Raw genomic sequence first — 13509 nt, 5'->3', positions numbered from 1 at the left:
AAGTAAAAATGAACTCTTAGCTCACATAAATTACAGAACCCAGAAGTCTTTTCTTAAGGTACCATAAATATTAGACTGTAATAATTAGAATAATAGTGTAATTTCCATTTTCTTTTTGGTAAGGCCTATGGTTTGAACTGAAAACTGCTGTTATGCTTGAGTGGTCCTGAAGTGATGAGATTTTTGAAAAAAGGAACAGTTTTACATTGTTCTTTTAGTTTTGGATTAATTTTTTTCTTCAGTCTTATGTGGGACAAAATATGACTACAGTTATTAATCTGATTATTAATCAGAATTACATACAGTAGATAGAGTCTTTATTAATAACAAGTGTTAAAATGTGTGAAGTATTCATGTAGTAGTACTGCTGCTAATAGTGATAATAACAATGCCTACCTCTTAATGTCCCTCTCTGGGCACTTCTTGAAGTCTACCAACAATTTTTGGTCTGAGCAATGATTGCGTTGGCTCGGGACGTACTGAGTGCCATGGCTGTCTCAAACGGGAGAGCCCCTGTGACCCGCAGACGTGGCACAAGCGAGGGGGATGTGGTACAGGGAGAAGGGAGGTACGGCGAGGAGGGAGGGGGAGCAAGAGCCTGGCCTTTCAGCAGCAGGGAGCTGCGGAATCAGCTCAGGTTCTCAGGCACCCTCATCCCAGGAGCTTGTGCTTGTGATCCAGACCACGGTTCCCAATCTTTTCCTTGACCTCAGCGTGACTGCCTCTTCTTCCTTGCAACTCATCGTGTATACAGGAGCAGGCAGAAAGGAAAAATGGGGGCTGTCTGTGCTACCGCTGAAGAGCGGCCCTTTGCAAGACTGTGTTAAGGTTCCCCATTGGAAATACTGCTTTAGATCACATAGAAGCAGGGGTGTGTTTTGAAGGACCATGTTGTCCTTCAGTTGCTCTTTAAACCTATGGAAGATATGGGAAGTAGACAACAAAATTCCTATCAAGGTTTTGAATGGCTGAATTTTCTTCTTCATTGTCTAACACGCTTACCAGGCCAACCTGATGTAAGACCAGCCCCTTGGTTTAAAAGAAAGCTGAAAAAAATGTTCCAGTTGTAGATGAGGATGAAACATTGCAGGGAAAAGAAAAAAAAAAAAAAAGAAAGAAAGAAAAAAAGCACCATGCAGTGGTGGTGTTACACCAGTTTTATCACTGGCATTGCCTTACCAGTTGTGGCACAAATGAGGGATTGTCAGCACAGACACAAGTTGCCAAGAATACCTAATTCTCTGTCATTTTCTCTTGATACAGACCCGTGCAGTGAAGAAGGGAGAGGGGTGATGGCTGAAACCCAGGAGTACTCTTGGGTCTTAAGAAGTGCAAACTCATCCTCCTATCCTGTGGCTTGATTTTCATGGTTAGCGAAAGGTACAAGTGCTGTACCTCCATTAAAATACATCTCTAAGCAAAGTAGGTTCAATAGCATAAATAATTAAATGCTATAAACAAATGACAAATAAAACAGCCTAATAGCAGAGGATGTAGTGCATTAAAATAGATCAGGTCTGAAGTGATTGAATTATGCTTTGTCAGGAACAAAGGGATATCGTCAATATTGAGGCAAACACTAACCAATCCAGATAGCACAGACTAAATTATCCTGCCAAGGACTCTTCCTCTAAGATTGTGCCTCAAGTAGCATGGGGAAAGTGGAGAAAATAACATTGAGGATACTCCCAAGCTGCTCTCAACATTTGTCTGTGCCATCTGCAGCATATCTTGCTGGTAATTGATGCTGATGGACGTTGCTCAAGAGTCTTGTAGTACCGTCTTACATCCGTGAGCTCACATTCCCTGGAAATGGCTTGCCAAAGGTGCACAACTTTCCACCAGCCCGGGCACGATTCCCCCCGCAGAGGCTCGTTTGCAGAGGTGGCCCTGTGCCACGTAGGTGGCTGCTGCGGTCTCCCCAGGAGTGGAGCAGCTTTGTTGAGATGAAAGCAGTTTCCCCCCTGATTTTGGTGGAAGAACGTTTTTCCCAAAGCTCCCAGTCAGTCTCCGCTGTGCTGTTGGAGGCTCCCATTGACCTAAGGGCTGGCATCACGTTTGGAGCTTGGTAAAACCGCAGGCTGGGCGTGCGCACCCCCCTTCTCCACCAGGCCAAGCTGCAGGTGTGCTGCGAGAAGGGGGAAGAGGAGACTGGGGGAAAAGAAAGATGGTAAGGTGATGGGTACAATTTATTTTAATTTTTGGCTTAGATTTTATGGAGGTTTAATATGGGGCTTAAGTGAATTCCTTTGTTACGTATAGTGCTGTGAGGAGTGGGTTTTGAATTTTATGGAGGTTTAATATGAGGTTGAAGTTAATTCCTTTGTTACGTATAGTGCTGTGAGGAGTGCTTTTTAACCATTTGCAACGAAGCAAGCTGTGCTTAGGAGTTTTTCTGATCCTGAAGCTGACCGAGGCAATGCGCTGGAGCTGGGAGGTCACGTAGGGGCTGCGCAGCGGAGCCGGGAACGGCACCAGCCGTGGCCTGTGGGGCGCCACCGTGTGGTCACACCGTGCAACAGCAGCTTTGTAACGTGCAGTGACCGAGACGGGCTCTGCGCCGCTGGGCAGCTGGAGCATCCCACCCGCTGGGGCTGGCGTTGCTCATCAGGCACCGTGCTTAGGGTTTGCCTTCTCTTCCTCAAAATACGCAGCGCAGGCGGCCTCTTGCTGTGTGATGTCTCCCAACATCACAGCAAACGCCACACCTGCCCAGCTGAGGAGCTGAGGATCGTTTTTGATTGATTTATTGGTGCGGTTCTGTATTCATGTGACTAGGCTGATGTGGCAATAGATGTTACGCACTTTATGTGTCAGTTTGGCACAATAAAACTCTGCGATGGGAGCCATTACTACAATAAAATTCCCAATAGATCAGTATGGAGAAAAAGGATCCTGATCCCCAGGACATCAACTGTCCGGAGACACCAGTTAAGGGGAGCGTTAGAAACTGAGATCTTCTGTTCATCAGGGCTGCTTTGGTAATTGTCTTGCTGCTAATCTAGTGACAGTGAAGTTGACATTGCCTTTATTTTATGCTCATCAAAACACCACCAAGTGTTATTTGTGTATTTTTGTTCTTTCAGTTCTATACACTTTATTTCCCCCCCCTCTGGTGAGAAGTAACAATTGCATGATGTGTATTTGTACACATAACGGGTCAGGCTTTGCAGAGAGGGGCAGTGCTTCATCGGTTGAAAACCAGAAGAAATTGTAGGTATGCATCTTTTCAGGACTGATGTTGATAAAAATCTTAGAAAACTAAATACAGACTGAAAAAATTAGCCTGAGTTTAGCTTATATGATTCAGTTAGATAATTTGAGAGATAAAGGGGTTGGTACTTGTGGAACAGAAAGGAAGTGTTGGCAAGAAGAAAGGTGATGATATAATTACCTCTAGGAGATACAGAGACATGTTTGTTGGTTGCAGGAGAAGTATGAAAAGCATAATTTCCCATAAAACCAACCTCTCCGCTGAGTCTGTAATGTTTAGTATCCAATAATTAAGAGTGTTAAGTTCATAAGCTCAGGATCAAGACTTTAAGAGTTCACAGATAAAGTGGTTCTTTTGTAAACAATCATCTCCTTTATTAATTTTCTGTAGGAGCACACAGTGGTGAACAAGTTTGATGTTTTCCCCTATGATTTATACAAAAGCATTTAAAACTGTGTCATAGACCAAAGCTAATACACGTTCACTCCATCTTTTTATTTTGATGAAAGGCATTCATTATGGATTCATGATGGCAGGTTTTGCATTCATGCTTTTACAGAATCGGGCTCCACGCAGTGCATGGTGGTCTACCTGAGGCTTCCAGCTGCTGCTGAATGTAGTGAATTTATGGATTATTGGAAAGTTAGGAGCTCTGCTTGGGGGGCACACAACAAGGAAGAACACATCCTTTTGGCAGCACAATTCAGGTAGTTGAGTGGATTGTAGAAAGATACAAATATATTTACTCCAATAGACGTCCTTTGGCCTAAATAACTACAGAACGCCAGAGCTCTCTGCGTAAACCACACAAGAAAAGCACTCAAGTATTATTGTTCCTATTTTAAGAGGAATTGGGAAATTTAATAAAGCACTTGAAGTTCATACAAAATCCTAAAAGAACTAGAGATAGCGAGGTCCTGGTCCTCCTCTTTAAGCAAAAGAAATCCATTCTCCAGTTGTACACCATGAAAGAAGGGTTGAATCCAGTCTCAGATGGTTTCTTCAGAAAGTTGTCATTTATCCATACTCACGTGTAACCTTACGAGCTCAACTGATAGACAGATGAGGGCAAAGCTTGAGGAAGAGATCAGATTTGCCAGTTTTTACTATTCCCCAGGTTTCTTAGGGGATTACAGAAATGACTGTTTCATCTTTCATTGATCAAAAGGAAAGAATACAAGCATTTTAAGGGAAAAATTATATCAAAATGCATTACAATGCTCTGGACTAACCTTTCAAGGGAGATCCACAAGGGTCATATATTACATGGCAATGAATGAAGGGCCTATGCCTCTAGTAAAACTGGAAAAATAGGGTGGAAAAAACAGTACCAAATTGAAATCTTTTCATGCATTCCCATCTCCATTTGCCTGCAGTCATTCTAATTTGAAACAAACTTTCTCATTCCCTTTGAAAAGTACGCAGGGAGTCTGTGAGAGGTCAGGATCAAGCTCCCAGCTCTCTGGGCTCTGAATGTGGTCACAATAAATACTGCATGATACTGTGACTAATGGATAAGTGCTGACAGTTTTTAAAGCATTTACAATAGGTTTACTGGAGCCTTTTGTTTATAAACCACTGCCAAGTTAGGACTCTTGTGGAACAGTCAAATTCACTCTTCCCTCTTAGTCATTTTGCCGTTTAACTCCTATGGAAAAGATAGTTTTATCTTAAATATACAGTGGAGTCTCTCTTGGCAGGCTTTTTACCTATGACCTTATGTAGCAAAAATTAGCTCCTAGGATTTTTTTTTTTTTTAAAAAAAAACAATTACTTTGACATCCCTTCAGCTAGTAAAAGGCAGCCCTACATTTTAATACATAAGAAAGGTTTCTGTATAACCTGCAGCGTATTTTTGCCCTGTAGGAGGGCTGTGCTTTTGAAAGGAACTTCCAAAGGAGTATGAATTTTGCCTTTGTCATCTTATACAGATTAAACATTCCCCTTAGATCTTAGATCTAAGATCTTCCTCTTAGATCAACTTACAGATACTTTGCTTGCATGCCTGTTTTGTGCTTAGCTTCTAATCACCATTTTAAAATTGTGGAAAAAAGTTTTAGACCAAAACTTTGCTGTACTATTATATTTTCCTAAAGCACGTGTCCGTACAGCTCAACCTTACCCTTAGATGTCACATCAACTTTGAGTGCACGTTTGTGGATTCATTAAATATTAAGCCTAATGGAATCAGCTATTTTAGTTTACTTGTTTGCAAAGTGAAAGTTTTCATTCCATTCCTGTGATGCCATTACAGCAGCGTGCCTACTTCATTTTAAAGACAGACATAAGTGGACACATTCTATGTCAAGCTATTACCGATCACACAATTTTCACAAGTATCTACTCTTCTGAAATCACCACAGTCGCTAGGCACAAGATGCAGAATTCCTTATTTACTTGTGACATAGGTAGTGTTTACTAGACAAAAAAAATACAGCCTAAACAATCCCCTCTAGAACCTTGACAAACTACCATTGCATGAGCTTTGCATACTAGGAAAGTATATAAATCAGAAGACAAGTACCATACCTTCTGCCTTAAAGGCACAACTGTTTGATTACACAGTAAAATGAAGAAGTAAAACAAAGGATTAATAAATTCTGTAAAGAAGTAAAAATCATGCAAAGAGGTAGTTGATATGGCTTCTCCTTTTTTGGTGTCATCTTTGCAACTACAATTAGGAAAAGTATTAGGAGGTGAAGGAGACACTGCTTTTCAGTATCTTGGAAGCAACAGAAAAGTATTTCAGAGAAAGCTGTAGTCCAGGTTATGAGAACAGTCATGTGCCTACTACAGCATTACCATATTAAGGCTGTTGTTACTGAATTTGATTGTCAAATGAATCTTGGGAAGTATATGTTTTAGCAAATAAATTTTGTCTCCCAAAATATTACAGGTAACGTCCTGAAGTTACATAAATCAGACAACAGAATAAAAAAAACTTGGCAGGTATACAGATGTTAAACGTTTTTATCACTGCAATTATTTATGACCTTGTATATGTGATCAGAAGTGGTATTTTTCAGGTTGCCAAAGCTGGATATTCTGCACTTCACTGATTGATGACAAACTACACTGAAGTATTTTATATGGATTTATTTCATTATTCCAGCTCAGTCCTCAATGGATTTTATGTATTTCTCATAGGCATCTTCATTCATCAGTTCATCAAGTTCAGCAGGGTTTTCCACAGTCATCTTGATAAGCCAGCCTGTAGTTAGGAAATGAAAATCAGTTGCTAATATCCTACAAGAAAGATTAATTCCTGTTACTGTCTTAGAAAAGCACCCCCAGTAGGCATGCAAGCTCTGCAACACTGGTAGAATCAACAGGCTTTCTTGTGCAGGGAAAATAATGTTTCAGTACTTTAAAAAATAAACAGCCTGCCATAACAAATGGCCTTCGGAGTCAGACCAGTTGTCTAATTTAGTACTGTCTCTGACAGTGGCATTATGGAGACACTGTCTAGGAAGAGTAGAAGAGCCTGACCTCTCAGTGTCATGAGCTGTTACAAGATCAAAAAAAAAAAAAAAAAGAGAAATGCAATCAAGGAAAATATCAGGCACAGTCAATGTCTGAAAAGAACACACTGTAAAACAGCTGTCAGCAAAGACAAGACTACAGTAATACTTCCATGTTAAATTTTATTGGGCTTGAACTGTAGTCAATATATTCTCTTTAAGCCTCCACACCATTACACTGGAAGACCTGGGAACTGCACAGCTATTTGTGATAGCAAGGATCCAGGTGGTATTCATTATTGAAAGATAAAAATGACATCTTACCATCTTGATAACAAGATTTATTGACAAGCCCTGGATTATCTGCAAGGGCAGCATTAATCTCGGTCACTTCTCCTGAGAGAGGAGAGTAGAGTTCACTAGCAGCTTTCACACTTTCCAAAGCTCCAAACTCATCTGAAACACAGAATATGATTGAATGCTTTTAAGAGGAAAATATAAAGCGTTTTAATTTTTTTTTTTTGTCAGACATTCTGGTGATGACCTAGCTGTTCAAGAAGTTTCTTGATGTTGAGCAAGGAAAACTGTCAAAGACATCGAAGTCACCAACTTTATGACAAAGATCAGCAGTGTTAAGTTTAATGTTTACTCTCCTGAACTTTTCTGGGGAACTTGTATAATGTTACCTAGATGGCTCCTACAGAAGAGACAAATTTCTTACACTTGGCTAATCCTTTGGCTAAAGCCCAATATATATATGATGTGAAACTGTGTTAGAAGGAAACACATCCAGCTCTTGCTGCAAGATACCTAAATATGCTTTTTATCTACAATTCAAACCTTTCTATACATAAATTGGTTACAAAATAGACACAGGCATAATTTCAGGAACCCCAGTTTTTCTTCAGAAACACTATCAAGTGTTATGTTTGTGCTCATTGGAAAACACATAACTATTCAGAAGCACCACGCTGGAATCACCCTGCTGCTCTTCCCTTGTTTCTGATTTGTAGGCACTTATGGAAGTGGTGCCTCGTTAGTCCAGAGCAACTCTAAGCCACAAGCAAACACGACAGAGGCTGAAGGAACACAGAGCTGTCAGAAGAGTAGATAGGCATCAGCACAAGGAATCAGAGAACAACATGTTCTGGGAAAGCTTGGAATTAGACTAAGGGCAGAACGGGTAGAAGAGAGGAAGAACTAAATGGAAATGAAATTCCTTCAGCTAAAACAAAACCACAAGTTTGTTAATTAAAACCCAAAGCAGAAAGGCCTCTTGTCTAACATTCACCATTCAATGGGATGCAATAGATTTGTCCAAAACAGTTAGATACGGACCTATTCCACAAGGGGGATGGGGAAAGAAAAGCCTGCTACTTTATCTCAGTAAATCTACCTTTTTTTTTCTGCAATGTCTGAAGCTAATGACAATCTTTTCTTCATATACTACTAGCAAGACAGCTCTCCATGTAAATACAGGAATAGGCTTTTCCTTTTACCTACTAATGCTCACTCTTCTTAACATGGACCATTCTTAATCATTTGTTATGTAATTTAACAATTTCTACATTGCTCAGGAGCAAAATCCTATGATTACAGTTGATACCCCAAATTACTGAGTCTGTATATTTACAGAAAAATTAGAGCTTGATATCAATTATGCGTTTCACTCATTTCACGAGTTGCACAATGTAACTGTAGAATTACAAATAAGCTAGCCCAAACACTAGCAAGTCCAAATCAAAGCGTAAATATTTTAAGAACAGAGTGTAGATAAAATTACTACCAAAGTATTTCAAATATTTGATTTTTAAATAAATGTCTCCAGTTTAATAAGCAGGTATTTTCTGCTATCCTGCATGATCTGACAGTGAGTGAAAACTTGAAATTAAAGCAGTCCCTTGTAGAAACTCCTGAATTTATTTTGCATCTAGAAGATTTATCATGGTATTAATGAACATAAAGATTACTTCATAAAAATCAATCTTTGCAAAGGGATGAGAATAATTACTTCATTGGCAATGAAGAGCAGAAACTTACCATGTTTACTCAATTTTGTCCCAACTTCTGGAAGACTACAGTAAACAACATCTCCTAATGCTTCCTTAAAAGAAAAACAAAAGCATCAGAGCATACATTAAAGAAACTACACAGAAGAGGTCTGATACAGTAACTAGAATCTGTTATATAGGTAATGTCGTCTCAGATTTAGTTCTCATTCTTCAAGGACTATGTATTTTTCACTTTTTCTTTTTAAACCTTCAACTTCAAAAGAACTTTTTATTATCATGCCCCAAATGCTAGATTATTGTTTATCTATTACAGTGTTAATAGCCCTCAGGCTGAATTACAAGGTTTATATACAGATTTCTTCAGGCAGAATGAGAAATAACATCTGCTGATCTTATTAGCGTCAACTAGAGTAACAACTGTTTTAAAGGACAAAGTTCCCAGGGAATTGAGGGAATTACCTTTTTGTTACAAAGCAGAGGGGATTGACTTCTAGTGCAATTTGAAAGAAAACAGTGATTCCTCCCCAGAGACATGGACAACTGGCGAGCTATTAGCATACGGTTTGCCCTTACTGAATTAATAAGGGGGTCTGATCACCATAAGAATCAGCTCAACCAGAACTGGCTTCTGCCTCTTCACTAACTCGTGTACCCTGTCTCACAAAAGACTAGGGATCTTACAGAGTATTAGTGTTATCTACAGAAAACCGAGATTAAGGGAAATACCGCTTGTCCTAAAAACATCAGTTTCACTTCACCGATAGCTTCTCACATTAGATTTTCTTAAGTTTCAGGTACAGCAAGTCTCTAACCTCAATTTGCCTGTGACTATTGCAAATCAAGTACTTGCACAAGAACAAAAGACAACAAAAAAGCCAAAGGAATTCCTATCCTAGAGCAGGAAATATATGCCATGATCTACTTCTATTCACAATTGCTCTTTAGCCAGAGGGGTTGCGCCATATTCATGTTCAAGGGAAATTTGGCCTGAAAAGCGCACGACATTCTCTTCACATAGCCATGGATTCCTCAGGCCTGTAAGAACTGAAGTAATAAAGAAGGTTTTAACTTCTGCTGAACCACCGAGTTTCTTCTCAAGTTCAGCTCTCCCTAGGCTCAATCTCAAGTGATTAAGAATTTATCAGAACGCTGAAGGAGCGTTCACCTCACAAATTAATATGCTAGATCCAAGTCCAAAAATCACGTTCAGCATATAGCATATGCAGTTAGAACAATAAAAACCAGGAACTGTCCAAAGAGCAAGGACAAGAGCAGATATGCATAAATAAATATTGCAGACTTGGGTAAGGGGGGAAGAGATCAATACCTGTGCAAAATTGCTGATTCCTACTGTTCCAATGCCATTTTCAACAGATATCCATTCATGCTTGTCTGTGAATTTACGGGCTACAACAAAACAAACTTGATATTTCAGAAATAAGTGACATGCTGCTCACTTGAATACAACAACACATTCGCAGGCTTAAACTGTGTTTTGTTTTGGTTTACTGAGTTTAGTTTTGTTCGTTTTTCTTGGAAAATGTTAAAGAGCACACACAATTGACAGAAGCGCTTTGTTCAGCTGGTGGGTTCGTGACGCGGTAGATGCTCACTAGGTGTTCTGCTGAGAGCATGACTAGCTCCTGTGCAACCATCCAGAGACTGGTACAGTACAGGAGCAAAAGGAGTAGTTCCATTTCAAAGAAAAGTATAAATCTAAAGCAAGTATGTGTACTTTACTCATAGATACGCGTTTCTATGATAGCATAGTGGCTTTTCAAGCATCTTTAGTGTTTGCTCCTGACAACCACTTTATTATTTCTGGGAAGGCCAGTGTTAATGACTCTAGAAACAGTATCAGTGTCACAGCACCTCATTCAAAGTACTTAAAGCCATCAGCTGAAGTACAAAAAGTTGCAGCAAAACAGCCGATTCCCTTACCTCCCCCAACATTGCCTGAAGAGTCTATTTCTCCCTTTTTAATGTTGTCACAGATCTATGTAAAATTAAGGCAAATTCCTAAGGCAACTCATACAGGCAACTGTTTCTTAAGAGAACTTGCTCTCTGTTACAATGTAAGAACACCACAGTAGTTATTCCGCATAGTTTTAAAACAAACATATTGAAGACTCTGTTAAAGTCTTTTCACAGCAATCTTACAATTCTACATATATTTTGGATCTGTAAGAGTCAGGGCAACTTGTACTGGCTTTTATTAGAAGCAATTCTTTTTACAAAGTCATACAGAGAAACTTCAAAAGTAATAATTAATAGGCAACATTTTTCTTGCTAACATTTTACCTGGAGCTTTTCTTACTCTGAGCATTTTCAGCCTGCTTTCTCTGTTTTCTCACTTCCATCGTTTTCCCATAGATACACATCATGCCCCCCCCCCCCCCCCCCCCCCTTTTTTTTTTAATTATTTATTTATAATTTTCACTTTTAGCATCTATCCAATCAGGCAAGGGATGCTCTGGAAGCCAGAGGAGGTAGCTTCTTAAACAGAGCTCCCTGTGTGAGTAGTGCCAGAGTAGCACAGCTGGACCTTCCTACAGCTGGAGCTTCCTTTGGAGTTTAAAATTTTCCTCTCGGGCACTTTTTCTAGGCTGGCCTCCTCATACCTGCTACAGAAACTACACTTCTGCAAATCCTGGTATATTTTCTAAACTTGTGCATGAAGGAAAAACAGTTCTCCCTGTAGACCTGCTATAATCTTTCCATTGCAAGTCAGTCGTTTCAGCTGTAGTTGATCCTCTTTATTTATGTCTGAATACATTTAAAAGAGAAGCAAATCTCAGATAAAATGGTTTGTCTCTGAAGATGGCCTAAGTTTTACAGGCCTCAGTAGAGCAATATATGTTTGTGCAAGTACAGTACAAAAAACTTCTGACTGAAATGCAAATATTAAGTATTTTTCCATGAATTATCACTCAGAAAACCCAGAGAATTTCAGCTAGCATTATTTATACCTACAAAAATCTCTCAGGACACATTCTAATGAACAGAACAAATGAAATGTCTTAAATCATTTGAGGTCAAGCCATTAAACCCATAGAAGTTTCACTGGGAGCGAGTAATGAACCGTTAAGAACAAAGAATGACACAGAATCTCCAATACAAGCTGAACACTTGTGACATACAAAGAAGCCAACCAGTATGTTTTTATGTAGGATAGTTACATTGTATCAGATTTTTTTATAACGTAAGGTGAAAAAAAAACCAAAAAGACCCCAAACCAGATGGCTTGCATGATCAGTTTGGAACACAGCTGTAAAATGTTCCCAGGGGTTAGAAGAGCACATGGCTTCTTACAGGGCAAAAAACCCAAGTGAAAAATGAAAAATTCTAGCTGTGCAACAAAACCCACTGCAAATAAAGTAAAGGTCAAATTAAAAACAGTTAATGAGTAATCTCTAAATTTGAACTTTGGGCTTATGTGATCAGCCCATTAAATAAATCTTATTAAATGAATACAGAATGTCAAAGCATACCAAATCTCTTCTGTGAGCATACTTTTTCAGAAGAGCAACTGAATTTACTCTAGCTGCATTCATTTCAACGTGACTTTGGTTTCAGCTTGACTAGCACATCCCGAATTCCGACCTTGGTGTAGTTTGGCCTGCCTCTATTAAATATTCCGTATCTGTGTACCTGAAGAGTGAAGAAAAATTCACACCTCCGCAGAGGCGTACAAACCTTTTTCCTCTCTGCCTAAAACAAAAGCGTCGTTTATGTTATTCCTTCAAGTTGTGTCTATAGAAGAGCAGTGGGTTCAGTTAAGAGCGAGAAGAGCGAAAAAAGCTTAGCTCTTGACTGACTTAATTTGCAGATAATGCCTAATGAACGTCATTGCTGTCACCTGCAGCAGAGGCAGCGGAACAGATAGGTCAGGACTGTCTGGAAGGAAATTTACGACCTGTTCTCGGTGGCGGTCATTACTTTTATAGCACGTTCTCCTCCTCTCCTGCCTTTTCAGCGTTTCTGTTGGCTGCAGTACGGCAGATCCCGCTTTGCTGCCTGCTGCGGCTCACCGCCACCGACCGGGAGCTCCCCGGCAGCGGGCACGGCCACAATTAACGGCGCTCGGTGCAAACCACACCGAGCCCGCGCTGCGAGGAGCCGGCGGGGCAGAGCGCAGCCGCGGCGCCCCCAGCCCCCGGTAGCCCAGCCCGGCGGAGCTGCCGCTACTCGCGGTTGCCGCTTTTTTTCGCCAGGTTCACGTTGTCCCCGCTCGGCCGCGGCGCGGAGCCCCCGCCTGGGGCTTTGCCGCACGGCCGGGGCTTCCCGCCGGCTCCCGGGGCGGCCTGCGCCTCACGGCGGGCGGGACGGCGCCGGCAGCGGGGCAAGGGGGACCGGCACGGCAGCGCTCACCGCCCCCGCGGGGCTCCAGCCATCTTGCGAGGCTCCTCCGCGCCCCCCGCCGGGACACCCCCGCCCCGGCGCGGCGGAGGGGCTGCAGCATCCCGCGACGCCCGGCCGCGACCCGCCTCAGCGCCTCCGGGCGCCGGTGCCAGGCTGCCCGCGCAGGGCGCCGCCGGACGCGGGAGCGGGGTCCGGCCCGGCGGCAGCCGCCCGCCCGGGAGCCCTCAGGCAGCGGCGGCCCCCCCTCAGCGCCCGGCCGCTCTCCCGCTGGCCGCCGCCCGCCACAGCCCCGCCGCCCCCCCAGGCCCCACTCACCGGACAGCACCAGCGAGCTGGTGGCCAGCCGGCGGGCCGCGGGCAGCCGCAGCGGCGGTAGCGGCGAGAGGCGCGGCGCCAGGCACGGCCCGACCCGCCGCAGCGCTCGCCACGCCATCTTTGCCGGGGGCGGGCGGCACCGGGG

General features: G+C 42.1%; 1 protein-coding gene across 1 annotated transcript; it reads right to left on the bottom strand.

Moving 5' to 3' along the window:
- Window positions 1–6295: 6295 nt before the first annotated feature.
- Window positions 6296–13498, bottom strand: GCSH (glycine cleavage system protein H). Its single transcript, XM_040615156.1, has 5 exons — window positions 13365–13498; window positions 10015–10094; window positions 8716–8779; window positions 7000–7131; window positions 6296–6425 (listed from the first exon to the last, which is right to left on the bottom strand). The coding sequence occupies exons 1-5, from the start codon at window positions 13480–13482 to the stop codon at window positions 6328–6330; spliced, it is 492 nt and encodes a 163-aa protein (XP_040471090.1). The 5' UTR covers window positions 13483–13498; the 3' UTR covers window positions 6296–6327.
- Between the last annotated feature and the right edge of the window lie 11 nt (window positions 13499–13509).

Source organism: Falco naumanni, chromosome 15 (assembly GCF_017639655.2).
Source record: "Falco naumanni isolate bFalNau1 chromosome 15, bFalNau1.pat, whole genome shotgun sequence".
In the NCBI taxonomy this organism is placed as follows: domain Eukaryota; kingdom Metazoa; phylum Chordata; class Aves; order Falconiformes; family Falconidae; genus Falco; species Falco naumanni.
This window is presented reverse-complemented; position numbering and strand designations above follow the sequence as displayed.

Coding starts and splice junctions, on each gene's coding strand:
- GCSH (XM_040615156.1), bottom strand. CDS start 13,482: ATGGCGTGGCGAGCGCTGCGGCGGGTCGGGCCGTGCCTGGCGCCGCGC. Junction 10,095..13,364: donor CAGCTCGCTGGTGCTGTCCG/GTGAGTGGGGCC, acceptor GTTTTGTTGTAG/CCCGTAAATTCACAGACAAG. Junction 6,426..6,999: donor TAAATCTTGTTATCAAGATG/GTAAGATGTCAT, acceptor TCCTAACTACAG/GCTGGCTTATCAAGATGACT.